Source organism: Chaetodon auriga, chromosome 17, assembly GCF_051107435.1.
Source record: "Chaetodon auriga isolate fChaAug3 chromosome 17, fChaAug3.hap1, whole genome shotgun sequence".
Lineage (NCBI taxonomy): Eukaryota > Metazoa > Chordata > Actinopteri > Chaetodontiformes > Chaetodontidae > Chaetodon > Chaetodon auriga.
The window spans coordinates 17,723,446-17,744,180 of NC_135090.1; the positions used below are offsets into that span (position 1 = coordinate 17,723,446).

Here is a 20,735-nt window from a genome sequence, read left to right on the forward strand (position 1 = left end):
CATCCAGTGTATGAAGGCAGGGCTGTCCGTCCAGTCTCGGACAGACGGTGCTCGGCATGTCAACAACTCGCATGTTGATTTAAAAAAAAAAAGGCACAAATCAAGAACAGACCAGTTTCCAGCACACATGCCGCCGCCGCCGCCACTATAAACACCGACTGCCTGGCACGTTTCGGGTAAACCTTCCTCCATCTGTTTTGAAGCACAAAATGATAACTTGCATAATGTTCCCCCTGATCAAACGGTGGACGTGACGAGAGACGTTTCGGCGGGCGCAGAGGTTTTCCCGGTGGCCTAAAATCACATCCATCACGCTCTCGACCGAGCTCTGGACCCGACGATGCGCCGCGCGGCACGCCAGCTCAAAGACGGAGCGGAGCGGTGTCTGTCGCCAAGTTGACTGACCCGAATTCAAGCTTTGAAATAGTCAATTTAAAGTCGACTGTGTCGCGGCCTCAGACCCATTATTGCGGCGCATGGGGGGGAGAAGATGTTAGAGTAGAATCTGAAGATGTTTCCATCTGGTACAGGGGACCCAGCTGCTTATTATTTTCCATGTTTCAGTTGGTGTAGTCTTTATTGGGACTTTGCAATTTGACTCCCGCAGAGAGCCGAGATGGTGCAGCCCAATCCAATTCTGGATCAGTGGCGTATGCAATCTTTTAGAGTTAAAACTGCACTCTGAAAATGTTATATCTCTCTTTGGGGAGTTCTGTATGAGACAGAGCGTGATGTATGCTTCCCTGGAAAACCAATGCAGGGTGAAAAATAACAGGAGCTGCGTATTGGCATCTTTGTGGATTAATGTGCACAGCGTGAAGAAAATAAACTGAATAAATACCATTAACTCCCCTCAGCGATGCAGGATCAGTCTTATGTTCTCGCCACGTCATCTCAGATCGTACACAGTCTTTTTTTTTTTCCAAAAATAAATATATGCCTATGTACAGTGCTGAGAGTCGCAGGGATTTGAAATGGGTGGTGTGTTTTTGTTTGTTTGTTTGTTTTTTTTTTGGGGGGGGGGGTTGTGAAGTATCTGCAAAGCCGGGGGATGCTGCTCTCCAACACGATCGACAACAATGATTCGAATGATCAGACATAAAAGGCTTGATATGGATTCAAACAATATGGTTCTCTGAAGATGAAATGGGAACCAGATGCAGAGCGAGCGAGGAGCACGTCTTTCCCAGAATGCCGTGCTGTAGATGAGCAAACATTAAACAGATCATAAATCTCTCCTGGCAAACAAACGACACTCCAAACTTAAAAGTCCCAGAATGTAAATACAAACGTGATATTGAAAACAGCGACGTGAGGAGAGGAATGACAGTCCTGCTGGGTGTGATATGATGTGCTGAAACAGGGTTTATGAGCGTGGCATGAACACACAGTAACCCGTGTTGACACTGTAAAGGCTTTACAATACATCTTACACAAAGAAGAAAATGAAAATGAAAAAAAAACAAACAAAAACCTCAAAGTAAAACAGCAATTGAACGTGTGATCGACGCTGACGATGCTGATGACAGCCACTGATTAACACACGCTGAACAGCTTTGGCGGAGACATTACGCTGAACGCCCGCCTGACGGAAAGGCCACTAAAAGCACGCTGCTTTCATTCAAGTGTTTGGGAACTAAGTGTGAGAGTGGACTGCCCGCACGCTCGGCCGCACGCCGCTCGCAGGCTTAATGACAGCGTGTGGCAGCTCCGCTACGAGGCAGACATTTCCTCTTTGAAATGATTGATCAAGGGTGAGACAGCTAGTTATTTTAGCATTTTGATCTGGTTGTCCAATAGCAGTAAGGTAATAAAAAGTGCATAATGTCAGGAGGGTTGACGTGGCTTCAGCTGATGTGAGTAAGCGACACGCGGGGGAGGAGGGCGTGCTTAGGCTCTCCTCCCAAGGCTAGCATTAGCCAGCAGGTCGTGTGCGTGGGTCACTGCTTTCACAACACAATGGTCCATAATTGTTCGAGTGTTTCATCAACAGCTTGTCCCCGGGGAATAAAACAGCACTCTACATGAAATAGGTTTACCTAATTGAAGCCCGAACGTACAGTATCCGCGCCTGACAAATGGAGGAGAAAACCTTTTGTCAATTTAATGGCTTCGAGGTCCGCTGATATGTCACCGAGGGATAGAAACGGTGGCAGGAGAGCCACATCGGACTGATGACTAGAATATTTCAACGCCAGAGCATCTAGGCATTTCAAAACTGATGTAGGCAACGTGATGTGCAATAAACGGTTTTAAAGGCAGACCCTGATGTCAGGATGGCACTGATGCGCTCAGCGTTAAAAAATCTCTACGAGCACTCCTGTGAAATGACGCCGGTCACTAAAGACCTGCTATGGTCTGAAATCTTATTCCGTTTCTCCCTGTAAGGATACTGCTCCGAGGCCATGCAGGGAGAAATAAATGGGCGAAACGAGTTTGGGTTAGAATGCAACGTTCTGCTCCATTTCATCCAGAAATGTTCATTTCGCCCATTCCAACGGAGGGAAAATCTACTCCGCTCGAGCTTATGGTTGGATGAGCCAACTTTTCAAGGCTCTGTACACACACACACACACACACACACACACACACACACACACACACAGAAGAGTGAAAGTACAGAGAGTTTGAACGGGGAAATAAAAGATGATGAAAGTAAGTGGGGGGAAAAAAAAAAAAGATGAGGAAAGTACGACTGCCTCGGTGACTATGAGAGGAAAACGGGAGATGAAACAGGATGTTTCTCTAACTTATCTTCGCTGTAACAGGGAAACAGATAGACGCTATAAAAGCCATATCAGCTCATCAAGGATAGGACAGACAGGATGCCTCAGACTGCAGGCTCAAGGATGGGTATCAACAGCAGAGAATTTGAGGAAATAACGGCTGCTTTGCTGTAAAAACCTCGTCAGGCTGCTGTAATAACAGGTTGGACTCCGCCGTTTTACCTTTTCTGCCTCCAGAACAGAAATATTAAACCGATGAGGCTCCGGCTTCAAACCTCTCAGAGAGGACAAAGAGCCAACAGTGATACCAGAGCGCTGATTTGTACAGAAATCAAATCAACTAAAGAACAGGGTTTCCTGGGCTGTAAAGCAGGGGTTTGGTAGTGAGTCCAGTATTACGTCCTGATGCAGACTGGGGAGGGTTGCTTGGGGCGACCGGTAGGATTTATGGTGGGCGGGGTTGCCAGGTTTTGCGATCGCGGACACCTTCCCTCTTCTACCGTCCTGCACATGTGCTGAGAGCGCAGGAAAGTCAATGTCATCCTTGTTCACGTTGTACAAAAAAATATTCTATCCAAGAGTTCTCGTCGTCAGTAGTGTGCGCTGCGTGTTTGCACATTTGCAAAGCATACAGTACTGTTTGGCATGTCCATCAGTTTGTGTACTCCTCTTTGTCTGTCTGTGTTTGCGGTTTTTGTTTGTGTTTTTCATATCCAAATGCCATCTGCTTGTTTCCTATTCATCCCTTCCCTCGTCAAGTCCTGGCAGCAGCGGCGCTGTGGTCATTGGCAATGTGCTGAGTGGAAGACAGAGCTGTGTCGCTCCCCGTCCATCCTGCTGTAGTCCTACTACTCCTTCTACTCTCCACAGAGTCTCTCTCTCGCGTCTCCCCCTGCGTGGGGTCTCCCCCGAGGGGGCGCCTGTCCTGTCAGAGCCTCTCGATGTCCCTGTATTTCTTGCGGAGAATGGAGACCTGGTCCTTAAACAGGACGGGGTCCAGTCTCATCTGGGAGTGGACCAGCGGCATGGCGCCAAACCAGCTGGCGAACTTGTTCATGCAGGTTTGCCGCTGGGCAAAGTGGTCCGGATCGGCCCAGCGAGAAGCCCTCGAAGACTGGTGGGAAGGAGGAAGATGAGAAAACAATGTTAGACTCATATGATCTGTTTTATTAATCACTTTGATTCAAAAATTATTGCTTTAGATCAGTGATTCCCAACCGTGAGGTAATGGTACCACAGCTGATACTGTGCTGTTGCTTGGGGTCACAGGAAAGATTGTGGAGTTGGAAAAATAAATAAATAAATAAAATCTGATCTTATATATCCACAAATTTTTATGTGGTACACATTTGAAATAATTTGCTTAAGTGATGAAAATTAGCCAATACTAATAGTTTAAATTAATAGCTAAAAATTACGGATAAACAGTTAAACAGCAGATAAGTCAAAACAGCCAAAAGTCATTGATAAATAACTGATTAAGTTTAAAAAGTTAGTAGAATGGTTAAAACAGATTACTGAACACAGGCTAACCGTTAATTTTGACATAGCTAAAAGTAATAGGTAAACAGTTGAAAGAGTTGGCTAAAAGTAACGAGTGAACGGTTGAAATAGTTAGCTAAAAGTAACGGATAAACGGTTGAAATAGCTAAAAGTAACGGATAAACAGTTGAAATAGTTAGCTAAAAGTAACAGATTAACGGTTGAAATAGTTAGCTAAAAGTAACGGATAAACGGTTGAAATAGCTAAAAGTAACGGATAAACGGTTGAAATAGTTAGCTATAACTGATGGCGTAACAGTTGATGCCATTGGCCTTAAGTGGTTAATAAAGAGTTGGGATAATTAGCTAAAAGTAACTGGCAAACAGTTAAAAAAGCTAAAAATCTACAGAAACACTGACAATTCAGGAATACTGTCACAGCACCTAACATGTTGTACCGTGTTCTATGTTGTAGTGCTGTGGGGGGACGCTGGTTAAATCCTTCTGCTTTAGATTACTGGAGGACGAGAGACGTTCTCAATACACGACAAAGACTGACAATAAGAGTCAGCGGCAGTCTGTCATTCAGTCAGAGTAACGACTGCAGACACTGACAAGAGAAAACCATTACTGAATGACGGCTGACATTAATGTTCCTCAATAAATCATCAGCTGGATCGTATTCTGCGTTTGGGAGACTGACTGGAAGCTCTGACGCAGGGCGACTCCTCTCTGTGCTTCTGTCTCTGCGCTGTACGTGACTTGTCCTGTTTACCCCTGGGTCGTGCCAAAGACTTTTTAGAGAATAATTCATGCTGCTCATAAAGCAGCGAGAGTTCGCTCCAGCTGAAAGGCCGTGACACACACGATGGGAAGAAAACAACACTGGCTTCAGCATGAATCACGGTTTATGAAACGGAGGACGGAATCAAAGCGCGTTACATAACAAGTCTGTTTCAAGGTTGGAAGATTGTTATTAGTTCAGTCACATCCTGTAATTCATTTTTCTTTAATGCAAACTGATCCTCTCGACTGGCAGCTGGTCTGTTTTGGTGTATCAGCGCTAATAAGTAAAAACAAAACAGTGATGAGAGCTCTCACCTGTCCCATCATGGTCTCCTTGTACTGTTTCTTCTGTGTGACCTTGATGGGTGGCAGCTTGGTGACAGCAGAGACCAGGAAGTTCATCAGGATGTCCTCGCAGTTGGCCAGCTGGTCCACCATGCTCTTCAGACTCGTGGGTAAGTAGTTGGTGTACAGGTGGTGGTAATACCTGCAGGAGACGAGAGGAAGCAGGTAGAATTGAGAATTGTGTTTCTTCCCAACAGCAGCTGCTCTCACTGGCCAGTTTTCAGCTGCGTAAAATCATGTGGTCCCATTAAAATTCAGTGTTTCCTTCTTCATTTCCTTCACACTTTTCCCATTTGCACATACTGAAGAAGACTGTCGTTGGATTAACGCCTGAAAAGGCCGCTGTGAAGGTGAACAGTCCCACAGTTTCAGACCTTTAAAGATGGCTGAAGAGAGCGTCTGTCACAAAGAACTGTGGGGACAACTTCATTTAAATGCATCACAAATTTTGGGCACCTTTACGTTCCAGGTTGAAGCCTTTGGATAGATCTCTGAATTCATCACCAAACCTGATCGCTCGAGTTCATGGATGGATTAAACGACTGACTTATTGAAAGTGATTAAGCGTTTGGCTGCAGTGATTGGCTGACTTCCGCCTAATGGACTGCTCCCATCACAGCTGAGTGAAGCCATATTGAAGCTGACAGGGCTGTAGTATGACTAAACGCAGGAACTATGGAACACTGTGAAGCAGACAAATTGACATTTTTTGGATAAAACACACTTTGTGTCAAAACACCGGTTTCCTGAGGCTGTGCTACGCTGAACATCGCACCTACTTTCATAATCTACAGATCACTGCATCAAAGTGTTGTATCAAAAGAAAGACAACTGAACACTGGAGAGCAGAGCAGAGCAAAGCTGTGATCCCTGTATAACAGAAGGGGAACAGAACAGACGTAAGATGCATGAAAGAAAACGGCAGAGCAGAGCGAAACAGTGAGAACTGCCTCTCATGGAGGTAAACAGTGTACTAGAACCAAGTTTTACAGATCAGACGGGGGGTAGGTGAAGCGCGTGCTGTACCTGTGGTAGATGGCGGCCCCAGTCAGCACCATCGAATAATCGTTGGTCCATTTGGACGTGTAGCCCCAGCGCTCCTTGTTGCTGTCCCAGAAGTGGCTGCGAGCGGGGTAACCTACGATTCGCTCCGGGAAACTCTGCCAGACGGTGAAGGCAAAGTCCACCTGGACAGACAAAAAACTGAGTTTAACACATGGGTAGCACCTCTTAATAACTCACCCTTCCTCAGTTGTGTATTAATGCTTTCAGATAATAACTTTTGGGTTGCAAGGTTGTGAAAAATCCCTTTAGATGGAGCTAATCCTCCTTCAGCAGGACACTGGATTTATCTTGACAGATGGTTCTTAAATGCACTTCATCAGGAGACGACATAGTGCAGAGATTACCAGCATATGTCCCCCACAGTCCTGTCAGATGAACTCAAGTAGGCCTTCATCAAGACTCATTTATTTCAACTGTTTAGTCTCATAACTGTCTCAACTGTTTATACATGACTTTTAGCTCTTTCACATTTCTTCATTAGCCTACTTGTAGCTAACTATTTCAACCATTTACCCATTACTTTTAGCTATGTCACATTTATCGATTACCCTGTGCTCAGCAATCTGTTTGAACCATTTTACTAACTTTTTAAACCAAATCCTATTATCTGCTTTTTCAAATTAGCATAGCTGCTCCACAATCTCTCCACATATCCACTGGCAAAGGCACTTGTTTGCAATACTACTCTAATTATCAGAGTCTATGAGACTTTAGGTCATTATAAGTGCTCTATTAATAAATTCTGGAGAAAACCTGCAGATTATCTGGGAAAAAGAAACATTTATTAATGCCATACCAACATTTATAACTGTATTATTACCAAAACAGGAAGTCTGAATATCAGCCAAAGGGACACTAACCTGGCACTGCCATTAATGGATTATAACGGATATATAAAGCATTAGTAAATTATTCTTTACCCACTTCTAAAGATATTATTACAAGACAGTTTGAAAAGTACATTTAAAGCCTGAAACATTTTCTTTGTATATATTTATAAGAAAAACAACAGAAGGGAAGAAAGAGACTACAGGGAGAATTAACAAAGGAAGTGCACACTCAAACACGCCACAGTGAAAATACAACAGAGGCAAAACCTCATCAAACACAAAGCAGTCTTTCCTAAGCAGCTGCCGGCAGCCAACTTCTGTGGCGGCGATCAAAGCGTTCAATCAAATAATTAGATGAAAACATCAAAAAGGCCTCAGCGGCTCCACAAACAGCTCGCTGTTTCACATTACGACACATATTACTAAAGTATACTACGCTGAGAGAGTGCCGATATTAATGAACTCTTGTGTCGAAATCCACAATAAAACACACATCATTTTCATCTTCCTGCCAGAATTTGTGTATAAAAACAAGTCCTTAAGGTGAGGAAAGAAGAGCTGGGAAAATGTTTTGCTCTTGCTTTCAATGCCAGAGAAAGGCCGATCAATGACAATTAAGACACAATGGAAAAAAGGAAATGTTGCAGGAAAAGTCTGCATGTTGGACAAGTAAAAAAAAAACAAAACTTGGAAAATAAGTAAAACCAAGGAAGAAGATGAACTAGAACCTTTTTTTTCGCCTGTTTAGAGGCCAAAGAGTTCAAAAATGCCACTCATGTCCCTTTAATGCTGCAAAGGTTTTCTATGATTGGAAGGGCGGATACATGTTCACAAATCTGTGACGGTATTTTTGCCTGAATTTCTTTTTTTAACTTGCGCAGGCATTAATGTTCCCTGGGCTCTAAAACTTTGGGAAATGTTTATGTTCCTGATCCAACTGTCTTCATGGGAGAAACACGGGTCGATTGGGTTTTTTGGGGCTGGATTTTCCCTTCAATGCCAGCTCTGCCTTGCCATCTTGATCCTCCGCACAAACAGCCTTTATGAGATCTAATTCTACACTGTTCAAAGCAGCATCTGGCTTCCCATGGTGCCGCGCCAAAACGCGTCCCCGGGAAAAACGGGAACAGTCCCGGCAGCACGAGGAACAAAAAAAAAAAAAAAAAAAAAAAAAAAAAGCCCATAACAGCGCTGCTCTCAAACTGGGGATTGGGGAGGTGCAGTGTGATCACAAGCGCCAGAACACGAGGCGGAAGATGGAAAGAGAGGAGGAGAGAGAAAGTAACAGCACTGGGAGTAAAAGTTAGAGTATTTTAAGCGATTTAAAAATCGAGCTGCTTAGCCATAACTTGAGAACACCAGGGACAAACAGACAGAGAGATAAAAAATGGAGGGAAAAAACACAATCAGAGTTGCATTTGGGACACGGGGAGAGTTTGCGGCTTTGTTTTGTCTCAAGAGGACCGGACTATGGAGACAGAGACGAGGGAGAAAGAACGAGATAAAGAGAGCTTTCCATTCTATTTTATATTATTATATTACACGATACCTCTGTGGTGGACAACACTGTGTCTTCATCCAGGCTGAGGACAGCGTCGGTCACTATGGTCTCGTAGGGCAAGAAACGACTGCTCATCACCTGCAGAGGGAAGCCAAAGGGTTAAAACTGCATCGTTAGAGTGAGAACAGTTGGATTCCCCTCTTCAAACAGCATTAATGTGTGATCATTAAAAAGGTTGAGGCGCGAACGCAGATCTGAAGGCTGGAAGAGGAAAGAATGAAACCCTCAAATCTCGTACGTGTTGTCCCCGTTTTTCATTAAACTGCATATTTTTGCAAACTAGCAGTGCGGAGGTGTTTGTTCACACAGATGACAGCTTCCATTGAACGTTTGCTTGAAAACATTAATAGCTCCGTGTCATCTGAAATTACTGCAGGTTGTTTTGTTGGGTTTTGCTCCCAATTATGGGCTGTTTTATCAAACATCTGGGAATGTTTAACAATAAAAACATTGGTTTTTTTAAGCAATACTGAGCGTCATTGTGAAATAAATCTAGCCTACATGAAATCCTCCTTGAACCACATCCTTCAGCTCCTCCTGGAGCTTCTCAAGACGTTCCCAGGCATGATGGGAAACCGGATGTTACAAGCTGTAAACACAACACTGACATTATCACCTTTAATGTTGACAAAGCCAACTTGTTAGCTAACAGTTGCCTCAAGCCAACATGGAGCAACATGACATTAGCATTTCTGACAAATCCAGTATTTACTGTTTTAGCTTCATTTTTGGTCTCCACCACTATGGTCATCAGCTAATTATCAGCTAACAGCTGCACCAAAAAAAAAAACAAAACAATGAAGTGAGAGATGCTAACATGGTGTGTAGAGCTGAGATGAACCACAGAGTCTGGTGACACTTCATCAATACTCGTAACCTCTTTCACATACAGCTAGTCATGCAATCCATCCAATAGGACAATATTGATTAGAACTGCTTCACGGATGAGCTCAGCCACCCGGACATCTTAATTCCTTCCGTCACTATCCAGAGCTCATGACTTTGAAATGAGATCCACTGTTCAACCTGGAGCCACTTCTGGATCCCATCAGCCGCCGAGGATGATCAATCCTCAGGAGACACCAGCCAGTGTTTCAGGGCTTCAGGTGCAGCAAGCGGATGTATGGATCACAAAGACTTCCTCCTCTTCAGACATTGTTTGCGGTCTGATTAGCAACTTGAGATGCTAAGACGGCATTTCGGCTAATCTCTATCCACAGATATCAACATATGACTGCAGATGGATTGAAATAAAGCTGATAAAAAGCTAAACGATGATCGATCTGTTCTGAGATTGCATTTTGGCAGATGCATCCCGCCTCTTTTGCTCTCCTTGTGGACTGTTTAACTGCTCAAACATGATTGGTCAACACCACTCGGACTACAAGCAGAAACCAGAATGCTTCCAGTAGCAAAATTGCCAACAGATTCTGCATTAACATGCAGATTTCCATTTCTGGAGATTAATTAATGTGGAGCTTCACCTTGAGATAAATTTTACAGTAAAAACTCTTTTCTGCTGAATAGATTTTTAATGATTCACTACAAATTCATTGGATTCAGGGGAGACAAGAAGCCATGACGTGAACAAACAGCAGCGCTCAGAGAAGAGGAGAAAAGCCAATAACCTACGCTTTACTGCATGCTGCTCCCCATTGTTTCCAACAGTGACAGAGTGCTGATACAAGTTTCCATTACTGCCGCAGGGTCGTCTTTCTATTTCAAATCAATAACACGTAAACGCAGACACATGCGGCGTGACTCATGAGCCCCACATATGGCACAAATTTACCTTTCCTCTCCGCCACCGTTGAAAAATGAATATGTATATTTAACGGCAAATGAAAGCAAACTGCGTAACACACGACGGTCCTTGAATATTTACTGGAAGCAGCGAGAGTGACGGTGGCCGGGGCCTGGTGGGTGGATGGAAAGATCAACATCTTGAGGATATTTAGACAGGAAGTCTTTGGTGTGTTGGCTGTGATGAAAAGCGCTGGGATGAGAAAACAGCAGCTTCTCATTGAGGATGAGTGTGCGTGTTGTAAACTGGATGTGTGCTTGAACTCAAACAACCTCCCACACAAACAAGAAACGGCTCACAGTTGCATCGCTTTAATGGCAGACACACAAACACATCCAGATACGGGGTATCTACATGTACACGCACTAACAGCCCGGAAAGCCTCTTATTCATTTATTCTGCACAGCTCTGAAGGTCAGGCCTCTGAGAGAATACTTTTAAAACACCACCTGCACTGAAAAGCCATTACATTTACATTTAAGAATAGTCAGTGTTGACCTCTTTTCTCTGTAAACACCTGGCATTGTCCGCCTGCTGCGCTCCAGCAGAGTGACCTAACTCTCAACAGGTCTTCATCACTCCTACGGTCCAGAGCAGCGACTCACACCCAGGAAAATGCACGAATAAATGGCTTTAATGTCAAGCTGTGTTATCCACTCCACTGCAGACAACTAATGATTACTTTAAACCATGAAATGTCAAAAAAATACGGAAAAATGTCCATCAAAATTCCCCAGTGACCATGGTGATGTCTTCAAACTACTTATTTAATCTGACCAACAGCCCAAAACTCGATTACATTAAGTATGAAATCACAGGAAGAAGAATCGCAAACACCTGAGACAAGAACATCCTTGAATTTACCGAACTCTCTTTAGTGTTTGTGATTGGCTGTTACAGCTTGTGGCTACTGAATAAAGATGTTGTTGTTTCAAATCATGCGTTTGATGACTTGTGATTGTCCATAACTGAAACTCTGCATCTCTAATAAAGTAAAAGTGAGCAGGACTTCAAAGCTTTCTCTTCATTTTCCTCTGCACCTGCCGACCAGGTGTTCAATTAGACTTCACTGAGTATGAAGTTTGTAATGATGTGAACTAGAGGAAAGCAACAAATCCTCCTTTTGGAAGAGCTGCAACCTGCGAAAAAATGACATTTTTGCCTGATAAATGATGCAGATGATTTTTTTTTTCTCTTGCGATGTTCTGCAGGTTGTTTCACACTGATATTATTTACAAATCTACATGTAAAAAAGCAGATTTAACTTCCATAGCAGCTGAATTAACTACTAATCTGCAACATAATAAGCAAAAAAAGCTGTATTTAAACCATGTAAACTCAGTTTTAAGGGCTCAAACTGAGGATTTATTCGTTTTTCAGACCTGATGGATTATGTTGGTTGGTTTTCTTTCTCATCTCATCCTCGTACACCTGTCCCATGAATTCTACCACTGCATACTTTGGTGATGAAGAATAAAGAAAAAACAATTATGGATGTTAAAATGACTAAAAGTATAAACAGGCAACAAAGCCAGATTTTAATACAGTTTTAAAGGCTTAAATTGGGATAATGCAGCCTTTTTCTATCTGCCAGTGCGCTGTTTATGCAGCACAAACTAAAGTCAAATCACAGATTTCCAGAGCTTAATTTTACACGTACGTCTCTGCATTTCCAGCTCCGACCTCCCCACGCAGCTCAGCCTTGACAGAGCTGAGAACTGTCAGCGAGGTCAAGTGCCATCTACTTCTCCTCTCTCCGAAAAACCCTCCAGCGGCAACAACAGCAGCTGAAAGTTTTGACTGCAGCTCATAATGTTCCAGGGCGGAGGAGCCGAGGCGCGTGAGTGACAGTTGTATTTACAGACGAAGAAAGGGAGAGGGAAAATGAGAGTCGGGAGGGAAGAGGAGAAGCGGCACCCCTCCCTCTCATTTCAAGTATCATCGTTACTGCTGTAATTTCCTGCGGGCATAAGGAGAGAAACAAAACAATCCCGTCTCTCCGCTCCTTGTTTTCCACTTGTTTTTCAGCAGAACGTGTCAGAGACAATACCAGCAAAGACGAACTGGAGAGAGATAGAAAGAGAGCAAGAGAGGAGACGGGAGGGGTGGAACTGTGACAATGAGACAAACAGCAAAAAGAGGAAGAGACAGAAAAAAGACAAAGACAGGATGAGAGGCTGGTGTTTCCAACCCCCAGATGGTTTGTAATGTTAGAAGTGTGACATATTAGCCTGGGGCTGCCTGCTGCTCTCCAGGAATGTGAGCTCTTGCAGCAGGAATCCGCCTCCAGCGCTTCACCTCCTCTCGACAGGACAGCAGCAGAGGAGGAGGACGTGAAAGGAGAGAGGAGGACCACCAGTGTTTGTAAACCATATTAAGCGCTGCTGGGATTATCACACGGCTTAAATCAACCGTCATAAACCATCTTCTTGGCCACCGCACCGGAGAGAGGGAGAGGACGACTGTTAGAGGATGAGACTGGCGTTTTTCTGACTGTCAACAAATCCCCGTGACAAGATCCAAACTAACAATGCTGCCGTGTTTGTGCCTCTCAGCCCCCACCTCATTCATTCCTCCTGAAGACGGAAATCTGTAAAAACAGCTCACAAACGTGTCATTTCATTTTTAAAAAAGCCTCAGTCATTTCCTGAAACCGCTGGGCACTGCGGTGCTCAAACTAATTTGGGACTACTTTCAGATGCGGATTAATACACATTTGGTGCGTGACTGAGAATTCAGGGCATCAAGATGGTGACTCGAGATAAACCAGGAAGGAAGGGAAAATATCAGAATCAGATGCAGAAATAGGGAATAAAAACAGATCAAAGTGGTGAAGCTCGCTCCGTCCTCGCCTGTTAACAGCTGGAGGAATAAGTGAGGAAATGAAGGACAGTCACGAGTGTTGCGACCATTTCTTTTCTGGGAATCTGCGTTTTTTAGAAACCTGAAGGGACGTTTTAATTATACAATTTAAAACGCACCCATACTGGGTGCTCGTAGTCTGGTATTTTTAGACGCGGCGTATTAAAATTTGATTTCTCTTTGGTCAACAATAAATAAATAAATGCATTTTGGAGACTTTGAATCAGAAGTTGTTTCATTTTAGGGAAATAAAATTTGCTGAAATGGAAATGTTGATTGAAGAAATGAAATATAAGACATCTAAATCATTGTATAAATTAGGAGGAAGGGGCTGCATGGGGGAAACTTAAGACTCATGAGCTCAGTATTTCTAAAATTGTGGCCACGGTCCTGTGGAGACTATGCAATAAAAAAAACTGAGGCGAAAGGACGGGAAGCGAGAAGAACACGAAATGATGAAGAGGGAAAGAAACAGAGGATCTGTGAGTGAGGGAGGGGATGAAAGAGAGAGGGGGGACATGAAAGAAAGTGGCAGGAAAAAAGGCGAAAGGGATGAAAAACCCTCTCTCTCTCGCTCTGTGGGGTGGAGGAACACAGCTTGGCTCGCCACAGTAAACAGAACCCGCCACAACCACAACAAACCACAGGCTGCCTGGCGCACACACACGCACACATACGCACACACACACACAGTCGTTTCCATCACTTTTGGGGACATTACATAGACTTCCATTCATTTCCTGGACACTTCCCCTAACCTTAACCCCAGCCTTCACCCTAAAATGTAATGATTTACATTATGAGAAGGAAGCAGAGTCCCCACAATGTGACTGTGTAAACAGATTTATGCCCCCACAACGAGAGTAACACGTCCACACACTCACACACACACACACACACACGCAGCGTCTGTACACTAAGCCTGTTCTGCTCGCTCTTCACGGTCACACAGCTACCCTCGCAGCCCTCCCGCTGTGATTGACAGCTTGCGAGAAACCACTCAGAGCCACGGGGAGAGGTAAACCATAAACCCAGCCTACCGCCGGGTGACTGACACTGATGTGAAAAGCACTTTGTCTGATTGGCAGGTGAAGTTTAGTCCTCACGAGCCGCAGGGGGAGCGAGGATGAGTCCGGTGTCTGGCAATACAGATGAGCGGCCGGATCCTGTTTCCTTTTCCTCAAAAACGACCTTAAACGGGAGCTCGGTAATTGTGAAACTGAGCCCGGATCGGCCTCTGGAGGCAAACATCGGCCCGTGCGTCCATGTCTGACCTTTGGCTTTGACAAGGGGAGGTCACGGGGAGGTCAGCGCGAACACAGCAACCCCCTCCGACAGGGCAGAGTCTTCAGCGTGAAAGCTTAATAAGGTTGTCATAATAAATGCCACTGAGGCACGCTCATGGCTCGGGGCTGCGGGTTAGGTCCGACCGGAGGGTTAACTGCTCGGTAAAGAGAGAGCGTCTCTTACGACAGTGTCAGTCATGAGAACAGAGGCAAAAACAAAGCATCTCTGAGCCGACACGCTGAGAAAATTGACGCCCACGCGTAAAAAAACCCATTATTTCTATGCACATTTCATTTAGTTTTTAAAGCTCTGAGTCACGTTTAAGCCTTTTTTTTCTTCTGCGCACTTGAAAAGGTTTTGTGAAAAGGTTTCCGAGGGAAGAAACAATAACATGAAAGCCGAAAGATGGAGCCGATTAATCAATGAGTCAACGAGCACAAAGTTAATTGTCACTATTTTGACATTTGTTTCATTCGCTCATCAAGAAAAAAAATGCTCAAAATTCTCCCGTTTCAGCTTCTCAACTGCCAGGATTTGCCTTTTCTCTGTTTCATTTGACATTTAACATTTTGACTTTTCTATTTCATCATTCACTATAATCAGCACGTCATTAAAATAATCCTCAGCCGCGTCCCTGAAAACACACATTTTGTCATTACGAGTTTTGAACGGCTGCTTGGATGTGAGGATGGTGAGTTATTAGACACATTAAAAACAAAAAAAATCCAACCTGAAAATTAATGCAGGAGGCTGTTTTCTGTGCGCGAATTTAGTGCGTATATTTATAGTGCACAATCCAGCTCAACTGTAACTTATTCCTCCAGAGAGATTTTGTCACCTTCTTCAGTTAATTAGATATTTCATCGCGATTAAAGTAAAGAACAAACAGCAATAAAGGCATTAAAAACAAAAGCTACTGTGCATATGTGCTTTATTGCCTCCTTATCTGTCCTAACAATATGCATTAGCCTCTCGATGTATATTATTCCCATTACTGAGCTTTAATTAAAACCACACAAACTGTCCTTTAATGGAATCAGTGCGGCACAAATCGAAACTCATTAACTCCCAGAAACTCTCAGACTGAGTAAAATGCGCTGAGATACAGTAGCTTTACATTTGGAGAATCTGCATGAGATGAGCTGCGTAATTAGAGATGATAGCGATCGCGCCTCCGAGGTAACGGCGAGGAGGAGTGCGTGCGCTGAGGCTCACCTTATTCTCTCCCTCGATGACGATGACGGGCACTGAGGTGGCGGGCCAGCGGTGCTTGGCAGGTAGAGGCTTGTCACAGTTCCACAGGACAATGATCTGAAGGAGAGACGAAAGATCTTATGAGCTGTGCAAAATATCTGCGCTGTGATCCAAATTATTACGACGCATCAGCAGGATTTCAGTTCACCTCGCTCTCACTTTTTGCCTGTCTTGCACAAGGCATGAAAACACTCGATATTTCAAGAAAAACCTGAGAGAAATCCATGAACCGTTGAAAGACCTGCGTGTGATTCAGAGCACAGATGACTTCGGTCAAATAAAGGCTGAAGGAACGTTTCTGTCGGGTGTTAAAGGGCAGCTTTAAAACAACGGGCATTTGAAGCTGCTGCTGCTGTCTCTGGAGGCCCAAGAACCTCTTGAAGCAGACGCTTGCAGGTGTGCGTAACGCTGCGTTTCGGCTCCTCCTGCCCAGTGAGAAACGTCTGCGTTGGGCTCAGAATGAAGATCTGTGAGGGTGGGCTGAAGGAAATACAGGCAGAAGCTGTACCTGGACTGACGGGTTCAGTGGATCAGAGGATGTTCATTCATGTAACTTCAAGTTTCTTTCATTTAAACTGCATTTGCCTTGAAAAATGGTCTTTTCATGCAACAAAATGCAAACAGATTTCTACTCCAAATGAGCGAATTCTTTGCAAAATGTTGTCATCATCAGAAGTTTTGCTTGTATTAACATCCACATTATAATATAATTGTTGAGGATAAAAAACATCCTTAATTGTATTGACTGTTTAGGAAAAAACAGACTTGGGAAACAGAAACGACATGTGCATAATAATTTGGAAAGCGGTGTAATTTGATTTCCTCTAACCAAAAACAACTCGCAGCAGCGTGTTCCTCAATCAGCGAAAGAACATGTGACATTTATGTGACCTGCGGCACCGTAAATGTCACCTTATTACAGGCTGATTGAATGTTAAAGAGCCAGAAGGGCAACCGAAGTGATAAAACGTTTCCAATTACGGCTCCACAATGGTTTGTTTCAGTCCATAATCAATCTGTCGCTTTGTCGGGTTTCATTTCCAACTACGACATGTTGCTCAACACAGTATCCAGAACATGTGATGTCACGCTCGACCAATCAGACGGTGTTTTACATGAAGCGCTCGTGTTCTCCAGCCACAGTCACAACGGACTTTATCCGACTTGGACTGCAGTCAGCGATATGCACATCAGCCCACATGGGAATGACACCCCCCCCCCCCCAAGTCACTGTACTACCATGGTGGACCTCATTAACGTTTGATGAGGAACACACACACAAACACACACTGACATGACTCCTGTCTGCTCTCACACACACACACACTTACAGTGATACATCCAAGCCTGTTCTTCTCATGCGTCTGAAATTGCAACTTTTTGGTGACACAGAATAGCTGTTCTCTGAAGCCCCTCCCCAAACGGCAACTGTCCAATCACAGCTTAGCATCGTAAACTAGACACAACAGGTCTGTCGAGATGTGGCAGCAGTAAGATCGACAGTGCGTAAAGAGTTTGGAGGGTGGTATGTTTTTTTTTTTTTTCCAAAACCAAAAATAATATACTAAATGGACAGAACAGCATGTTCATCTGCTCTAGTAGATTGTTAGCATGTGCGGCTAACTAACGTACCACCTACAGTTAGCTGTGCGGCATTTCCAGGGCCAAGACTTAGCATCCCATTGGAGGAGGTTCACCGGTATGGCTATGGTTTTAAGTAAAACTCATTGAAGTTACTGAAAGTTAGTAATTAGTTACAGATGTGTCTAGTAAAAGGAACTGTGTCGCTGAGGCACAGTGTGGACAAAAGTCATCCAATTTGATGTATTTTAGCATGAACGCTGAAAACGAAATGAAAAAGAGAAAATTCAAATAGTATGTTATTGTAGTTTATTATGTACTATACAGGTACAATTTAGTAAGATTTCTCATAAATCTGAGCTTGATAAATTATTATATAAACTGAGACCTAAAGACAAAGCAAAGCAGAGCACAAAAACAACCAATATTAACATATTTTCATCCCGAGAGATGAACGTGTCAGCTAACATCTGCCCTGCTGAAACGTCCTTGAACAACTCGGTAAATTAATCCATCCCAGTTCCACAGTGCAGAGCTGTGGCTGACTCTGTGCTCAGACGTCCCCGATGGAGCCCAACCGCAAAAATTCCCCTGCAGGGATCAATAAAGTTTCACATTATTCTGACATTAACTACGTCACACGCAGCAGCGGTTCCCCTCGGGGGCCCTGCGCCCTGACTGGACCTGCCAAATTATGAGCTGGGAGCTGTTTGGATGTCTGTGTTGAGGTGTTGCCTCGTGACTACGGCGGCTGTATGTCAGAGGAGAGGAAAAAGAAGACGAGGACATACAGCTGTTTGACGAACGGCAAAATTATCTCATTATTATCAGCAAATACAGATAAAGAACAAAACAAGCTTCACTCCTGAGGCCCAATACAGCGAGGAAGTGTTCGTCATCATGAGATAACAACAGGTACACACACACACACACACACACACACACACACACACACACACACAGCTGAGAAAGGCGTTAATCCACTCTTACAGGCCTGTATTCCTGTTTGACTAGAGAGACAGATGGTGCCACTGTGAGCTCACCAGTCCTCTCAGGGTGTTGATGGTGTGCATGTATGCCTGCGCGTGTGTGTGTGTGTGTGTGTGTGTGTGTGACTGGAGGAAAATGGTGAAGAAACTGTTGGTGTGTCTGCAGCACTAGTGCACACATTCACACACACGCAGCAGGAGGCCGCTGCTGTGTCAGAACGCAAGAAGCTTTCTTGTGTCTAATTTAGCTTCCTCCACCCTCTGTGTTCTTTCGTTCTCCCCCTACCATTCATTTATTTATATCCCTTTCCTCATCCGCTCGTAGCCCAGCAAACCCCCCCCCCAACCCTCCAGGTTTCTGTATGCAGAGACTGCAGGAAAACGGCCCGGCTGTGTACCTGGCATGCACAGCCCGACGAACGCAAACACACAAGCGGCTCCATAAAAGTTAAGAAGAAGGTGGAGTTTCCTCCTTCAGCCTGCTGTCAGGAGAGAGCGTGTCTCACACCGGTTGGCTTTCCTTTTTCTAAGAGTGATAGCTGACAGCACACATAAAAATGTGCTTAAATGGAAAATTCGTTAAAAAACAATCTCCACTCGAGAGCCACTTACTCGCTCGTTCTGGAGCTTTCGACCACGTCACCGTATGGAGTCAGTGCAAGAAAAGCTGAAGTTATTATGTCAACTTTATTCAGGCAACAAGGCAAGGCGGCATGTTCATGGTGAACATTTAAAGTCAGTTTAACGGTCATGAGAAGTGCTGCTCAGTCGGTGAAAGCTGTTGGATGACAGCTCTGGAGGACGTCTGGGAAATATGTCATCTCATAAATATGTTGTCTTAGCTCAGGTGTAGAGAAAGCAAATTCAACACAAACCAGAAGCACTGAGTTTTAAAGAGGTGCACAATTTAACAGGCTGAGAAGCTAGAACAAAAAGCGATGTTGAATTATGGGAAATGTACGATCCAGCATCCCTTTAACTTTTGACAAAATGAAGAAAAAAAAAAAAAAGGATTTTTGAAAACAATGTTTATGTTCTTCAAAATAAGGTCTTGAACAAAGGCTTGTTCTGGAATCAGGACTGAACAAAGGCATCGTGCCCCAGTGTCAGAACAGCACACACACAGTCCTACACACACATATGTACACAAATAGACACAGGTATGGAATACACACATGTACTGTACAAGCACCCCGCCTACGCAAACATGCATTCATATCATATATTCCACTGCCCAAACAATTACACTCACACACACACACAACCACGGGGCCGCGCGTTCATGCACGGCGCTCCCACGGAAACACATCCCTCCTACACAAAATACAAACTCGCTTACTCATACGCTCTGCCGGCCAAACAAGCAAACAGACACACACATGCACACACACACAAAAACCAGCCATCGGGGAGCAAATTCCATTTCATTTCCCGTGCTGGTAAGGAGCAAGCAGGGGAATCAATACATGCCGTCTCCAGCTGTGCTGAAGGGGGTTTCGCTGCCATGGAGACAGATGTAGCAGCGCTACGAACTGCTGCTCTAATTCAATCCAACGGAGTCAATGCACACGCACGCACACGCACGCACACACACACAGATAGGAATGGAGGATGAGCGCTGTTGTTGCTCCGGTTGGAAAATGCGATCGCAAAGCAGCCACATGAGCCACATAATGCAGCACAATTTGGGGAGTCATGAGGTGGAGATCAGTGGGGGATTCTGGGGGATGCGGCAGTGAAGACACACACACACACACACACACACACACACACACACACACACACACACACACAAATCCTTTACCTGTGCGCAGTACTGGGACTTGGCCACAGCTACCAGGAGCTTGAGTATGGGCTGGGACTGGGACACCAGAGGGGACACGGCGTGGATGACCGCTGTGAACTTTGGGTACGGTTTAATACCTGAAACACAACAGAAAGACGTGTTAAGGCCTTTTAACAAATGGAGAAAGCAGCGCTGGCTGGAACACGGCGAGCCGCCTGTCAGCCATCAGCGCAATTTCAGACTCTTTGAAGAGAATAAAGCCGGAGGAGAACTGAAGGCTCTCATTCCCAAACACTTCATAACTATTTTCAGAGAAAGATGTGACTTGAAACGAGTCTGTTCAAAAAATATAGATGATTTAATTGTCAGGGATGTAC

General features: G+C 44.4%; 1 protein-coding gene across 1 annotated transcript in view; it reads right to left on the reverse strand.

The window, feature by feature from the left end:
• Nucleotides 1–1,025: 1,025 nt before the first annotated feature.
• Nucleotides 1,026–20,735, reverse strand: part of ext1b (exostosin glycosyltransferase 1b) — a 111,474-nt gene continuing 91,764 nt past the window's right edge. Inside the window, exons 6-11 of the mRNA XM_076754226.1 lie at nucleotides 20,377–20,495; nucleotides 15,964–16,059; nucleotides 8,784–8,873; nucleotides 6,366–6,526; nucleotides 5,310–5,481; nucleotides 1,026–3,840 (exon numbers count right to left, since the gene is read on the reverse strand). Of these exons, the coding sequence (XP_076610341.1) occupies nucleotides 3,655–3,840; nucleotides 5,310–5,481; nucleotides 6,366–6,526; nucleotides 8,784–8,873; nucleotides 15,964–16,059; nucleotides 20,377–20,495 (824 nt within the window). The 3' untranslated portion in view covers nucleotides 1,026–3,654. The remainder of the gene's footprint in view (nucleotides 3,841–5,309; nucleotides 5,482–6,365; nucleotides 6,527–8,783; nucleotides 8,874–15,963; nucleotides 16,060–20,376; nucleotides 20,496–20,735) is intronic.